The sequence below is a fragment of the Sparus aurata genome, chromosome 15 (genome assembly GCF_900880675.1).
Source record: "Sparus aurata chromosome 15, fSpaAur1.1, whole genome shotgun sequence".
Classification (NCBI taxonomy): domain Eukaryota; kingdom Metazoa; phylum Chordata; class Actinopteri; order Spariformes; family Sparidae; genus Sparus; species Sparus aurata.
In genome coordinates this window covers 15,096,451-15,108,843 of record NC_044201.1, presented here as the reverse complement: position 1 = coordinate 15,108,843, position 12,393 = coordinate 15,096,451, and the positions used below count along the sequence as shown (strand labels likewise).

General features: G+C 42.8%; 1 protein-coding gene across 1 annotated transcript; it reads left to right on the top strand.

Moving 5' to 3' along the window:
- Positions 1 to 5,909: 5,909 nt before the first annotated feature.
- On the top strand, positions 5,910 to 12,312 carry mlh1 (mutL homolog 1, colon cancer, nonpolyposis type 2 (E. coli)). The gene is made up of 19 exons (XM_030440979.1): positions 5,910 to 6,184; positions 6,449 to 6,539; positions 7,128 to 7,226; positions 7,327 to 7,400; positions 7,523 to 7,595; positions 7,684 to 7,775; positions 7,891 to 7,933; positions 8,039 to 8,127; positions 8,241 to 8,353; positions 8,440 to 8,533; positions 8,622 to 8,775; positions 9,482 to 9,813; positions 10,748 to 10,884; positions 11,078 to 11,186; positions 11,273 to 11,336; positions 11,413 to 11,577; positions 11,700 to 11,792; positions 11,880 to 11,990; positions 12,075 to 12,312. The coding sequence occupies exons 1-19, from the start codon at positions 6,078 to 6,080 to the stop codon at positions 12,228 to 12,230; spliced, it is 2,196 nt and encodes a 731-aa protein (XP_030296839.1). The 5' UTR covers positions 5,910 to 6,077; the 3' UTR covers positions 12,231 to 12,312.
- The last annotated feature ends 81 nt before the right edge of the window (positions 12,313 to 12,393 follow it).

Sequence of the window (12,393 nt, the reverse complement as noted above, 5' to 3'; positions counted from 1 at the left end):
AGACAGAGAGAGAGAGAGAGAGAGAGAGAGAGAGAGAGAGAGAGACCGAATCCAGTGATTTCCCTTTAAAGGCTGTTCCCCAGTAAAACCTAAAATAGCCTCTTCAGGATGAAATCTGTTGTACTTAAAGTAGAGGAAGTGATGCAACGTAGCTGCTCAAGTGAAGACTTGAAGACAATCCCTCATTGTTTCCTTCAGGCACCACCCAAGGCACACAGAAGAGCAATTGGAATAGATACATCAAAATTACCATGTATAGATAGTCGTTAAACTACATACCAAACGGCAGTGCTCACCATGGCGCTCTTTTGTCGCCTGTAGCTCTCAGAAAAACAGACATCTGGTGTTCTGCCCCTTGGTTTTGTGACTGACAGCTTTGATTACGAAAGCTGAACTTGGTCAAACACTGACTCAGAGCTGGAGCCCTCCCCTTCATACAACATCTCCAGGAATGTATGAATCAAACACACAAAGTGTAACTGATATGATTTATGTGATAACACCATATCCCTCAAAATGAACCGCTATTGTGAAAGTTGGGCAAAGATGCAGTATCTCTTGTGGTACAAACTCAATAAACAACAGATTAGATAAGATATACTTACAACCATATCCACAGGGAGGTTTACTGAAAGTCTTATGAAATACAGTTCATAATTTATTTGCCTGTTGGGCTTAATTGTACTCACCTGGGGTCAGAATTAAGACATTGTAATGTAAACAGTACATTATATCAAACTGAGGGCTGTGCTTCCAGTATGCCACACACACTGTGATAAAGACCATGATCCTGTGGAGTAACTGTCAACATCTTTCACATCAGGGCAGATGTGACAGATGCCAACGTGAAAGTCTTTGGACAATTTCAAAGGAGGACAGGAAACACAAGGATAACTATATGACATCAGAGCAATGGCTGACCGCAAAATGCTTTGGTGATGAATCTGAAGCATAACTTCAATTGTAAGGAAGGGTCAGACTGGTGTGGACATGTTTTTTTTTTTTAATTTGGGCAAACATGTCTTCACAGGTAGCAAAAAAAGATGGTTTTCAGCCTAGTGGTATGACTCCAGGGAAGGAAATGTCTGTCTGAAATTGTGACATCCCTAGTCCTCAGAGGAAGGATCTTACTGTGATGGTACACTGACTATTCCCCTAGCACCACTATGAGGAGGACATTTGTGGTTCCCTGACTTTACATCTTGCAGCATCATCAGGTCAAATTTGTATTTTGTCCCCTTCTTCTTTGGTTACTTACGTAACTAGTGACATTTCCATCTGCCTCGTCTATACTGCACAACTAGGAGCATGCTAACAGGCTAACCTAAGACGATGAACATGGAAAATCTGGTCAACGGCCCAGAACATCACTGGAACCCATCTACAGAGCATCAGTGACATGAAGTGAGGTGTCTGCACGGAGCTCAATGGATACAAACAAACACCCACCCAGCCAGTTCACAGACTGTTCACCCTGCTGCCATCTGGCAAAAGATGTAGAAGAATCTGCTGCTGCACCACCAGAATACAAACCCTTGTATTTTCAAAAAGTTTGCAATGTCTGCCGTGTATAATTGCACTGATAGGCTGAAATCAGTTTAGTGATGTATTTTGGGAAGGCGGTGTGCAATGACACAAAATGAAAACAATTCATGATTGGGCTACGATACGTTAACGCTAAAGTAACAAGTCTGTTTTGAAGAGATATAGAATAAGATAAATAAATATTCAAGTGAAAAAACGAAACCTGAATAAATCAACTTCTGATTATATTATACACTAATGAAAACATAATTAAATCCTAAATTGTACACACTGGACCTTTAAAGTTCTGAAGCACAGCCACTTTTTTGCGCAAGTAGGAAAGTCTGTGTTTATCTTTTGTTTACAGCATGTCTCAAGGCTTTTGAGCGCCGATAAGAAGAGAGCAGGAGGGGGAAGAGGATGGGAGAACAAAGGGAAAGGGAAGAGCTGCAGCAGCTGCACAATCCATTTCTGGATGCATCACTTGATAGAGCGAACAGGAAGTCTTAGCAGTTCTCAAGGAGGTGAGACTGTACTCGCCTACAGAGATAATGAAGGCAGAACTAAGAGGATGATGAATTAGCATTAGTCACGACCCTGACCCATTATAGGTACACTAATAAAGTGCATAGTTTACCAGTGATTCAGTTGAGATGATAAAACTCTTAGATGTGATTTAAACCTGGAGGAGAACTCATCTAATTTGATTTTCTATCAGTAGTGACTATATAACAAACCAGCCTTATCATTGGAGGAAAAACAAGTTCCTCTATATTCGTCACTTGGAGGGTCCGTGGCAAATTCCACAGATGGTTGCATTCTCACAACATTTTGTGTCTCTAAGAGATACTGTATACTTTTTAGCCACCCTATCATGGGACTTGATGGCAGTTATCACTCCACAGCTGAACCACAGGAGGCTGTGGGGGGGGGGGGGGGGGGGGGGGGGTCACGCCAAAGATCAACACCTCCCTGGTGGAGAAAGGAGCAGACATAAACACACAGGTGAGATAAAACCACAGCAGTGGAAACAAGAGGCTCTTGACGGTGTGGAATGTATTGACACAAGGCAGCATGGAGCTGAGGAATGGTTTCAAGTTTAAGGACAGGTAACTCTGTTTAAGACGTGTTTGTAGGTCACAGCCGAGGGCTGCGTCTTGTTGCACACAGTGGATGGACAACACAGTAACAGGTGTGCATTTGTATCTGATTTGACTGTCATTTTGCTTGTTGACAGTGCTTGTGTATTCAGGAGTGCACTCTGCAACATCTGTAGAAATTATACTCTCTATATTTAGAATCCTCTGCAAACACCAGTGTTTTTATCTGTTCAGAGTGCCTACAGGTTTTATATGTGTGTGCAGGCTTGTGTGTAGCTGTCATTGCGTGTGGCAGGTCGCAGCAGGCGTGGCAGTGGCTGCTCTTTGAAACAGTTGTGATCAGTTGCAGTACAAAAGGAGACAGAAAAATGCTCCGAGAAGAATAGGAGCAGAAGAAAAAATTAGGGCCTTGTCTGACCCATGAGACATGCAACCAGTTTTGACTCCACCCAAAATCCTGGTTGGCTCAAGCATTCCATAAGACGTTGTTTACAGTTTCATCCATTCACAGAATAAATTTACACAGATTACAATGACACCATAATTGCTGCCTGGCAGTAGAAAGGATGAAGAGCAGGAAGCAGCAACTTGACATTTTGCAAGGCTTTTTCAGCCCATCAGGTTTTTTTTACTTGTCTGATTGCTTTCCAGTTCTATTGTATTGTGTCCGGTGGCACATCCTGCAGCTACAGCACATACTGGAATGTCCTGCATTGAGTCAGGGACACACGTCTCAGGACAGACATCACATCCCCCTCAATACATCTGATGCAAAGACAGCACAATGGCCAGCGTTTCCCATCGGCCTAAAGGGAGAGGTGGAGAGCGTGATCGGTGCCAGAGTGCTATAGCACACATCTGGATTTAATGAAAGCATAGTTAATATAGGAAAATGTGCTTGACATCATCGTGATGTCACTCCTGACTTTTTCGGGTGGGCTGTGGTGCAGCTGGGGCGACGTAGCTGAATAAGCAGATCACAAAGTATGCACAAAGCAGGACAGGGAGTAAGAACATTTCTGCCTCTTGTGTGTCAGATCCAAGGTGGCTTCCTTTCATACTTCCAGTGACCTTTCAGGTTGTGCGGTTTGCTTTTGTCTGCGTGTGGTTAGCCAGTTCGTGGCACTGAAGTCGTGTTGGCACAGGCTCAACAAGCAGCACACAACAAGCTGCTGAACTACTAAACCGTGCCAATTTAGCTCTCAGGGCTGCCTGTTAGAGGAGCCTAACTTTGTTTAGAATGCGATATAAGTTACACAGAAACACACAATTTAAAGAGATTTCTCTGTTCCGATGATAAGAAGTTAGAGGTATGAGGTCACTGCACAAATGTCAGACGTTTTTAAGTTGAAATAAAATTCTATATTGTTCGAATGCTGCATTTAATCCATATTTGGCTGCAGATATCCTTTTCTGGTGGAGTCAGGCTCTAATATCTCTCAGCTGCAAAGAACTACATAATCTACAGGTACAGGGAGAGAAGCTTTCCAAAGATTAGAGAACACTTTTTTTCCCCCTCATTATACATGTCTCTACAAATCTATCTCTCTGTGCAATGTCTAATGAACGACTGTGGAATCAAATCAAAACACAAATATGAAAATTAAAAATGTTGTTTTAGATATAGAGTGAACGAAACTCAGCCCAGATTTAGTTTTCACCATGTGTCCACAGTTTATTTGTTTTGTTCATGCAGGTATTTAGAATCGTGTGTTCTTCAGGCAACTCTCATAGGTTCAGGTTGGACTGCATTGAGGAGCTTGCTTATGACATCCAAACAGCGCCACTCCCCGGATGGCCTACTCACAGCATTTTATTCTGTTGAGGTCATACTGCCTGAGGCCAAAGTTTAGCAGCCTAGCAACACAATTTTGGCGCCTACTGTAACAATCGCAGATCATATCATCATCATCACAATCATCATGAAATAACTCTGGGAAACTTTCTGTTTTGGCAGATTTTGGACCAACACAGTTTTGCTGACAGAAAATCCCCCAAAGACATGTGGCTCTATGAGGAATGCAGGCAGACACTTGTGGTCTGGCCAACTACGTGCAAACTTGAAGACTATAGTGAATCCTGAACAAGTTAATGTGCCGAGGAAGCCAATGCATCAAAACGGTATTACCATATAACTAATAATATTTCGTTTTTCATGTCAAAAGATACATTTTTTGTAATCATTTTTCAGCTCAGGGAAAATAGTAAACAATGCAGATTTGTGTTAATGGGTTACAGTTTCTGGAAGAAATTATGTTGTGCTACTGTTGTGATAATTAAAAGACCTGGAATGTTATACATTCCACTTTTCAATAGCTCACTTTCAAAAGAGACAGTAAAACATTGATAAAAACCAGACAGTTTTGTGTGGCAAACATAGCTGTCAGGACAAGTATTGATCTGTAATTGATTGTGACGTTTGACCTTTTTGCAGAAAAAGCAGAAGATTCCTTCCCCAGGTGGACAATTGACCCTGTATTGTTACTTTGCATTGTGGCCCTAGAGGCCGCCTTAAAGTGGTAAGCTACATTCCAGAGGTGGACATGCCAGAGACTAACACACAATTCACTTAAAAACAGTTCAAAGGGGCTTTAATGAAAACAGATGTTTACATTGTAGAAGCACATGTGAAATAAAAACAACAACTAACATAGAATAGAGGTAGGCTCTATACAGTATATAGGTGGAGATAAGTTTAAAAAAAATAGACATGGGAAAGGGAAAACTCAACACTGTAGTTTTTGTTAAATGTATAAGCTTATCAGTGTTTTAGTGTATCACCAATCAAAGAGATCCAGGAGAAAGAAACTTCAGTTTTTTTTATTTTATTCCATTGTCTTTTTGAGAAGAGTTCGCTATAATGTGGTAACAAAATACTGTAAACATAATCTTATCATTAAGCCGTTGTTTTGGGGCGCTCTGCATATTTCGAAGCTACAAATGAGCCAATATGTCCACCAACGAAGAAGACTTTCAGCGAATGACGTCCTCCTCCTAACCGACGCAGGCCCCGCCCCCACATTTTCGCCCCGCGCAGTCTCATCGAAGATTGTGTATTGTGAAAAAGATGACTCACTTGATTGCGGAAAAAAAGACTAGCCGAAACTACGCTCTTTTAAAAACAGCTCCGCGGTCAAAATGATAAACTTCGATTGATTGTAGTTTGTTTGTTGGGAAGTCAAGCAGTGGATCATATCAATAACGCCCACACAGCGATTACTGGGAATGTTGAGCGGAAGGTATCATAACTTTCGCTCTGATCTGATATTTTGAGGGAGAGTGAGACCTCATCATTTTCTTTAAGCTCTCTCTGGTCGCATGCATGCTTAGTTTCTCCATGTTGTGATGCCGCATTCGACCCTAACTATATATACTATTTGCAATACACATGTATATCCATAGCTAAAGCTCGTAGTTAAATTAGTCTGAAACAAAGTCAGTCGCTCTGCAGACATGGCAGGAGTTATCCGGAGGCTCGACGAGACTGTTGTCAACCGCATTGCTGCAGGAGAAGTTATCCAGCGTCCTGCCAACGGCGTCAAGGAACTGATTGAAAACTGGTAACTTGACGAGCTACATGATAAAGTTATGTCTCCTGTAATGACAGCTATTGTTAGTTATGTGATAAGTGACTTCAAAAACTACCAGTGGGAGCAGTAAAGGTGACATTTTACAGCGGGTGCCATCATTGTTTACGTTACGTTTGTGGCAAAGCTGCCAAGCAACAGCTGTCATAGTCACAGTCCTGTGATACTGTGCCGTGACTGCATCATTCCACCTGTGATGTAATGTGGCTGTTTAATAACTATGATAATGTGTTGCAGTCTGGATGCCAAGTCCACCAACATCCAGGTGACGGTGAAAGACGGCGGACTGAAGCTCATTCAGATTCAGGACAACGGCACTGGCATCAGGGTGAGTGACAGGGGGAAGACCCGCCCCTTTAACAGTGTCTTCTCCAAACTTAAGCCCATGCCATGAAATCCTAAATGTTACCCTTGGGAAAGATGTTGTCTGTGCCCTGCCTGGCAGTCTCAAAAAGTGTGGTCCTATCTAGATTAAGGGTTTTTGTCTCTCTCTATATTTCCACGCCAGTACATTTATTTGATAACCTGTGTTTCTAGTTGCCCATTGTAGAATCTTAATGCAGTTTATTCACTGCATGACAGTGATCGTGTTTTGGGCTAGACACTGAGTGACACCACAGAGCGATGACTACAGACAGAGAGAGGATACTGTATCATGGCCAAAATGGCAACATTTTAAAATGCATTTTATTTTATTTGCATTCATTCAGTGCCGATATTCAGCATTTTCCCAATTATCAATAGCGTTTGCATCCGGAATCAGATCCAAATATCAATATTTGTATTTTTGTGTCCTAAAACAAAGATTTTGATGATTAGAAAAATGCTAAACTTTGGCTCTGTCCAGAGACGTTTTCGCTGTCAATAAATTCCTTAATTTTTTCTGACCAAGCTGTCTTTTTATTTTCTGGGGCAGAAAGAAGATATGGAAATTGTTTGTGAAAGATTTACCACCAGCAAACTCCAGACCTTTGAAGACCTCTCAGCTATTGCAACCTATGGATTCAGAGGAGAAGTGAGCAGCGCTGCTAACTCTTAGCTCTGTCTTCGTTTCAAAAATTGAAATGCTCTTTGTTGCTCATTGCATTTTTGTTTGTCTGTGTTCTTGTTCTCGGGCCCTTGCGAGTATCAGCCATGTTGCACATGTGACCATTACAACTAAGACAGCCGATGCCAAGTGTGCCTACAGGTGTGCTAACATTTTCAAACATGCTCCACTCAACTGCTCTCTCACCTCCATGATTGATAAGGAGTAATCAGGATAGCAGAGCTGTTGTGATGCATTGATTCTCTTATTCTGTTACTGTGCAGAGCAAACTACAGCGATGGCAAACTTAAAGGTCCTCCCAAACCGTGTGCTGGCAACCAGGGAACACAGATTCTTGTGAGTTCTTGGAGCACATCAACTTTCGCTGAATGGAGTTTATAGATGCACAGAAACAACTGTAATAGTTTCCTCTCCCTCTGTGCAGGTGGAGGACCTCTTTTATAATGTGTCCACCAGGAGGAAAGCTTTGAAGAGCCCCAGTGATGAGTACTCCAGGATTGTAGAGGTGGTCAGCAGGTCTGTCATCTTGACTTTCACTGCTTGTGTCTCGTGATTTCTGCTCTTTTGATGATCGTCCTGTGTTTGGATAACATCTTATCTGTACTCACATGTTAAAAATCGTATTTTGAAGGTACGCCATTCACAATTCAGGAAAAAGTTTTTCTGTCAAAAAGGTGAGATATGATTTCTTTTTTTTAAGTTTCTTGAGGAAGAAAAAACCAGTCAGAAAAAATGCATGCAAATCATTTTTCACTGTTGTTTATGGTCTGTTTTTGCAGCAAGGAGAGACTGTGGCAGATGTGAGGACTCTGCCCAACGCATCTGTAGTGGATAACATTCGAGGAGTCTTTGGCAATGCAGTCAGCAGGTATTAATCAAACAAGAAAGAAAAACACCAATGCTTTCATGTTCTCTGCAGCTATGTGACCTGTTATCACCTTAGTGCTGACAGGCATGACTGACTGTGCGGTATTTTCCCAGGGAGCTGATCGAAGTTGGCTGCGAGGATCAGAAGCTCGCTTATAAGATGAAAGGCTACATCTCTAACGCAAATTACTCAGTCAAGAAATGCATCCTGATACTCTTCATCAACCGTGCGTATCCCAGAAATGTAGTGGTGAAGATGATAAAATCTTTTTAGCGCCGTGCTGAATGGAGATTGTGTCCTGTGATTTTTTAGATCGTCTGGTGGAGTCGAGTGCTTTGAAAAAAGCAATCGAGACTGTTTATGCTGCATACCTTCCCAAGAACACACACCCTTTCCTCTACCTCAGGTGACCAAACGTGCATTTGTCTGTTTTTTACTGGTTCTATTCAGGTTAAATCAATTTGATTCTCACTGCTGCTCTCTAATCACCACAGCTTAGAGATCGCGCCGCACAACGTTGACGTCAATGTCCATCCCACAAAACACGAGGTACATTTCTTGCACGAAGACAGCGTCATCGAGAGCATTCAGAAGCACATCGAGAGCAAACTTCTTGGTTCCAACTCGTCACGCACATATTTCACTCAGGTATGATGCGACTGGATCACTATGTGGTCAATAGATCTCTAATTTAAAGCTACGACAAGGAACTTTAGTTTTTTTCTTGATTCTGGCAGCCCCTGTGGAGGGCATTAAAGACAGTAAACTTTGTTGATGTGCCATGCCACTCGACTACGGAGCAGCTTCTTCTCTCAGGCTGTGTGACTCCTCAGTTCATCCTCAGCAACGTGCCATGAAAATAGTATTATTGTTAAGATTTATCTGAGCTGGACAGGTCAGAATCTGAACCTGTGACAGGCTTTAACTAGGAGCTCAGATGAGGTGCATGCTAATGCTTTAGCCTAGCAACTACAGTAAAGATTTCCGGCTTGAGAGAAGGTTTAAGTAAATTAATTTTCAAATCAATTTTAGATCTCAGGGCTTCAGTATAGTTGGATTATGCAGGACTAGTTGTTTGGAGCCTTTTCATTTTTTTGGCTGTAGTAATTGTAGTCACTAGAACCTTCAGCTGTTCAGGAGAATGCTGCAACAGTTTTACTGTGAAGCTCCAGAAATGTTTTGTGGACTACAAAACTCCAAACTTTCCATCAGCATGGGGGTGAGGAGAAAAGAACTTTTCACTTTTAGTATTTGTTTGGTGAGCAGTTCCTTTAAATCTCTGTAGCCGCTAAAGTATGCTTTGCCTTGAAGTTACTACTTCAGGTGTGCTGACACAGACTGTGTGATTTCTCAGACGCTGCTGCCAGGCCTGTCAGTCTCAGGTGGCGGCGAGGTCAAGTCCTCCAACGCCGCAGCAGAGTCCAGTGACCGAGTCTACGCACATCAAATGGTGAGGACCGACTGTCGGGCACAGAAGCTGGATGCCTTCCTCCAGCCAAAAGAGAAACTGCCTCCTGCTGATCCTGAACCTGCTGGTCCCAGCAGAAGGGAGACTATGACCAAAACCATCCTGCCCGACAGTATAGAGATGGATGAGATGAATGATGTGGACATGCTGGGTGCCCTGGCTGAGCAGGAAGCAGAGGTGGCAAAAGGCAATGAAGACGATGCTAATGGTGTTCAAAGGTGACTGTCTTTCACAATTGAATCATGCCAGTACAAAACGGGATGGGTGAGTCAGTCAGTAGCATCATGATTAATCCAGGCACAGTTTTTGCAAGTCAGATCAGGATCGGCCTCGAATGAAGTGTCAGAAAACATTTGCCCACAGCAGATATGTTGAGAAACAGAGCAGGAAGTAGAGGCAAACATGTATCATCACAGCGAATGACATCATCCCCCACTGAGCCAATCAGAGACAATTGTTGCCTTGTGTTTACCAAGAACTGAATTCGCTTGTTATAGTAGTTTGTTTGGTTAAAAGACTTAAAGGATTGTGTGGGTTAATTAGTCTTTGATAACTTGAAAAACTGATCTCTTCTAAAAGCTTAGCCGATCAGTTTTCTTTACTTCTATTTTTCATGCAAGGTGCTTACACTTACAGAATGATCCCTCCTGTAAGCTGGTAGAACAGCAGCGAAAGAGAGAGTGAATGTTGGAGTTAAATTCATCAGATGGCCAGAAACATGGCTGTAAATGAATGCTAATTTCGCTCTGCTTTATGTAAAAGGATCATATGTCACGGTTATGGTCATGACGTTGTGGATTTTCTCTGCCCCCATGTGGCTGAAAATGTAACTACACATTAAATTTGATGTGTTGCACAGCAGCCTGCTGCCGTATTTTATGATCTCTGTCAGATGAGCATGACAGCCTACATATTTACTTTTCATTCAGCTAACGACATGCTACAATGCTACATATGTAAATGTCATATTGAGCTGTCATTAAGGAACGCAGTAACAAAGTTCTATCCTCTGCATCCTTGCTCATAGCCCCTCCCACAAGCCCTCGCTCTTCTTGAGATGCATTTAGGAACCACTGCGAGTGATCGTCTTTAGGATACAAATGTCAGTGGAGTGTAAATGAGATGTATGACAGTCGTGTGTCTGTGTGCCAGAAAGCGACCCAGGAAAGAGCAGCAGCAGGACGAGGGAGAGGAGGACCTGACAGCTGCGGCCACGCCCAAGAGACGAGCCATAAAGCTGAACAGCATCAAAGAGCTGAGAGCTGAGATCACTGAGATTACACACAAAGGTTAACAAAACATGTTGCATGTGTGGTTTTTCCCAAGAAATGCTACTCTGTTTGTTTTTCTCCCATGCCTCCTAATTTCCCACTGATTTGACTTTCGGCTCCAGGCCACAACTCGCCTCGTTTTTAGAACATCATGCATCCACGACTTGTTGAAACAGTTTTCCTCTATTGAGCGTGCAGGTGTTTTCTCCAGGTCTTCAAGAAATGCTGCAGAACCACTCATTTGTGGGCTGCGTCAACCCCCAGTGGACTCTTATCCAACATCATACCAAGCTGTACCTGCTGAACAGCACCAGCCTCAGGTCAGCAGCACAGCAAACACACACTGTTGAGTCCAGCTGTTTAACCTGCTGTTTTAGGTCTCATTTTTCGCCCGTTTGTGTCACAGCCAGGAGCTTTTCTACCAAATACTGATCTACGACTTTGGAAACTTTGGTGTCCTGAGACTGTCGGTAAGTAAAGTGGAGGTCGTGTGTTTAGAGTATGCTGTATATGTTCTGATTTTCATGGCTGATCTTGTGAATTCAGACACCAGCTCCACTTTATGATCTGGCCATGTTGGCTCTGGAGTCTGACGGGAGCGGCTGGACAGAAGAGGATGGGCCGAAAGAAGGCCTGGCTCAGTACATAGTGGATTTCCTGAAAAACAAAGCGGAGATGCTGGAAGACTACTTCTCCATGGAGATCGACCAGGTTAGTCAGAACAGGGTGGTGGATGTGATTGAAAGTTAACTTTTTCTACCAATGGCTCTCATCTGGATTTAGCGGAACATGAGTATGGTATTACTCCTGCTATAATGCCTTGTGTTTCCTAGGATGGAAATCTAACAGGGCTGCCATTGCTGCTTGATAATTACACCCCAGTCATGGAGGGTCTCCCCCTGTTCATCCTGCGGCTGGCCACTGAGGTAAATGTCTTGTCAGTCTCTCATATATGAGGAGATTCTGGAAGCACAAACTGCATCTAATAGATTCTGCTTGGTGGTGCTGTGCAGGTGAACTGGGACGATGAAAAGGAGTGCTTCAGAGACTTCAGCAGGGAGTGCAGCATGTTCTACTCCATCAGGAAGCAGTACATCCTGGAGGCCGAGCCGGGAGAGGAGCAGGTACGAAAGAACACCAGAGTTGCATTTTAGCTTCCTTTGCTCTACAACAAAGAACTGAACTGACAAGTGTGACGTGTGTTTCAGGATGCCGAGGCGAACTTGTGGCGTTGGAAAGTTGAGCACATCATCTTCAAAGCGTTCCGAACGCTCTTCAGTCCTCCGAAGAGCTTCAGCGAGGACGGCACTGTGCTGCAGATCGCCAACTTGCCTGATCTTTATAAAGTGTTTGAGAGGTGCTGAAACTGACTGAAAACACACATGCTGCTCTTTTATACTCGATGTAACTTTTTTGTTGTAAATAAATACTTTGTATGAAACAAAACTTAAGATGTTTTTCTTTAAAAAAAAAAAAAATTCCATTATGTAAAAAAACTGTCACAGGAAATCCTTTTCCCGAATAGAC

Bases quoted from the DNA above. Each gene is read 5' to 3' on its own strand.
- mlh1 (XM_030440979.1), top strand. From the start codon at position 6,078: ATGGCAGGAGTTATCCGGAGGCTCGACGAGACTGTTGTCAACCGCATT. The intron at 6,540-7,127 runs GTGAGTGACAGG...TTTCTGGGGCAG, and splicing joins ACAACGGCACTGGCATCAGG to AAAGAAGATATGGAAATTGT. The intron at 8,776-9,481 runs GTATGATGCGAC...GTGATTTCTCAG, and splicing joins CACGCACATATTTCACTCAG to ACGCTGCTGCCAGGCCTGTC.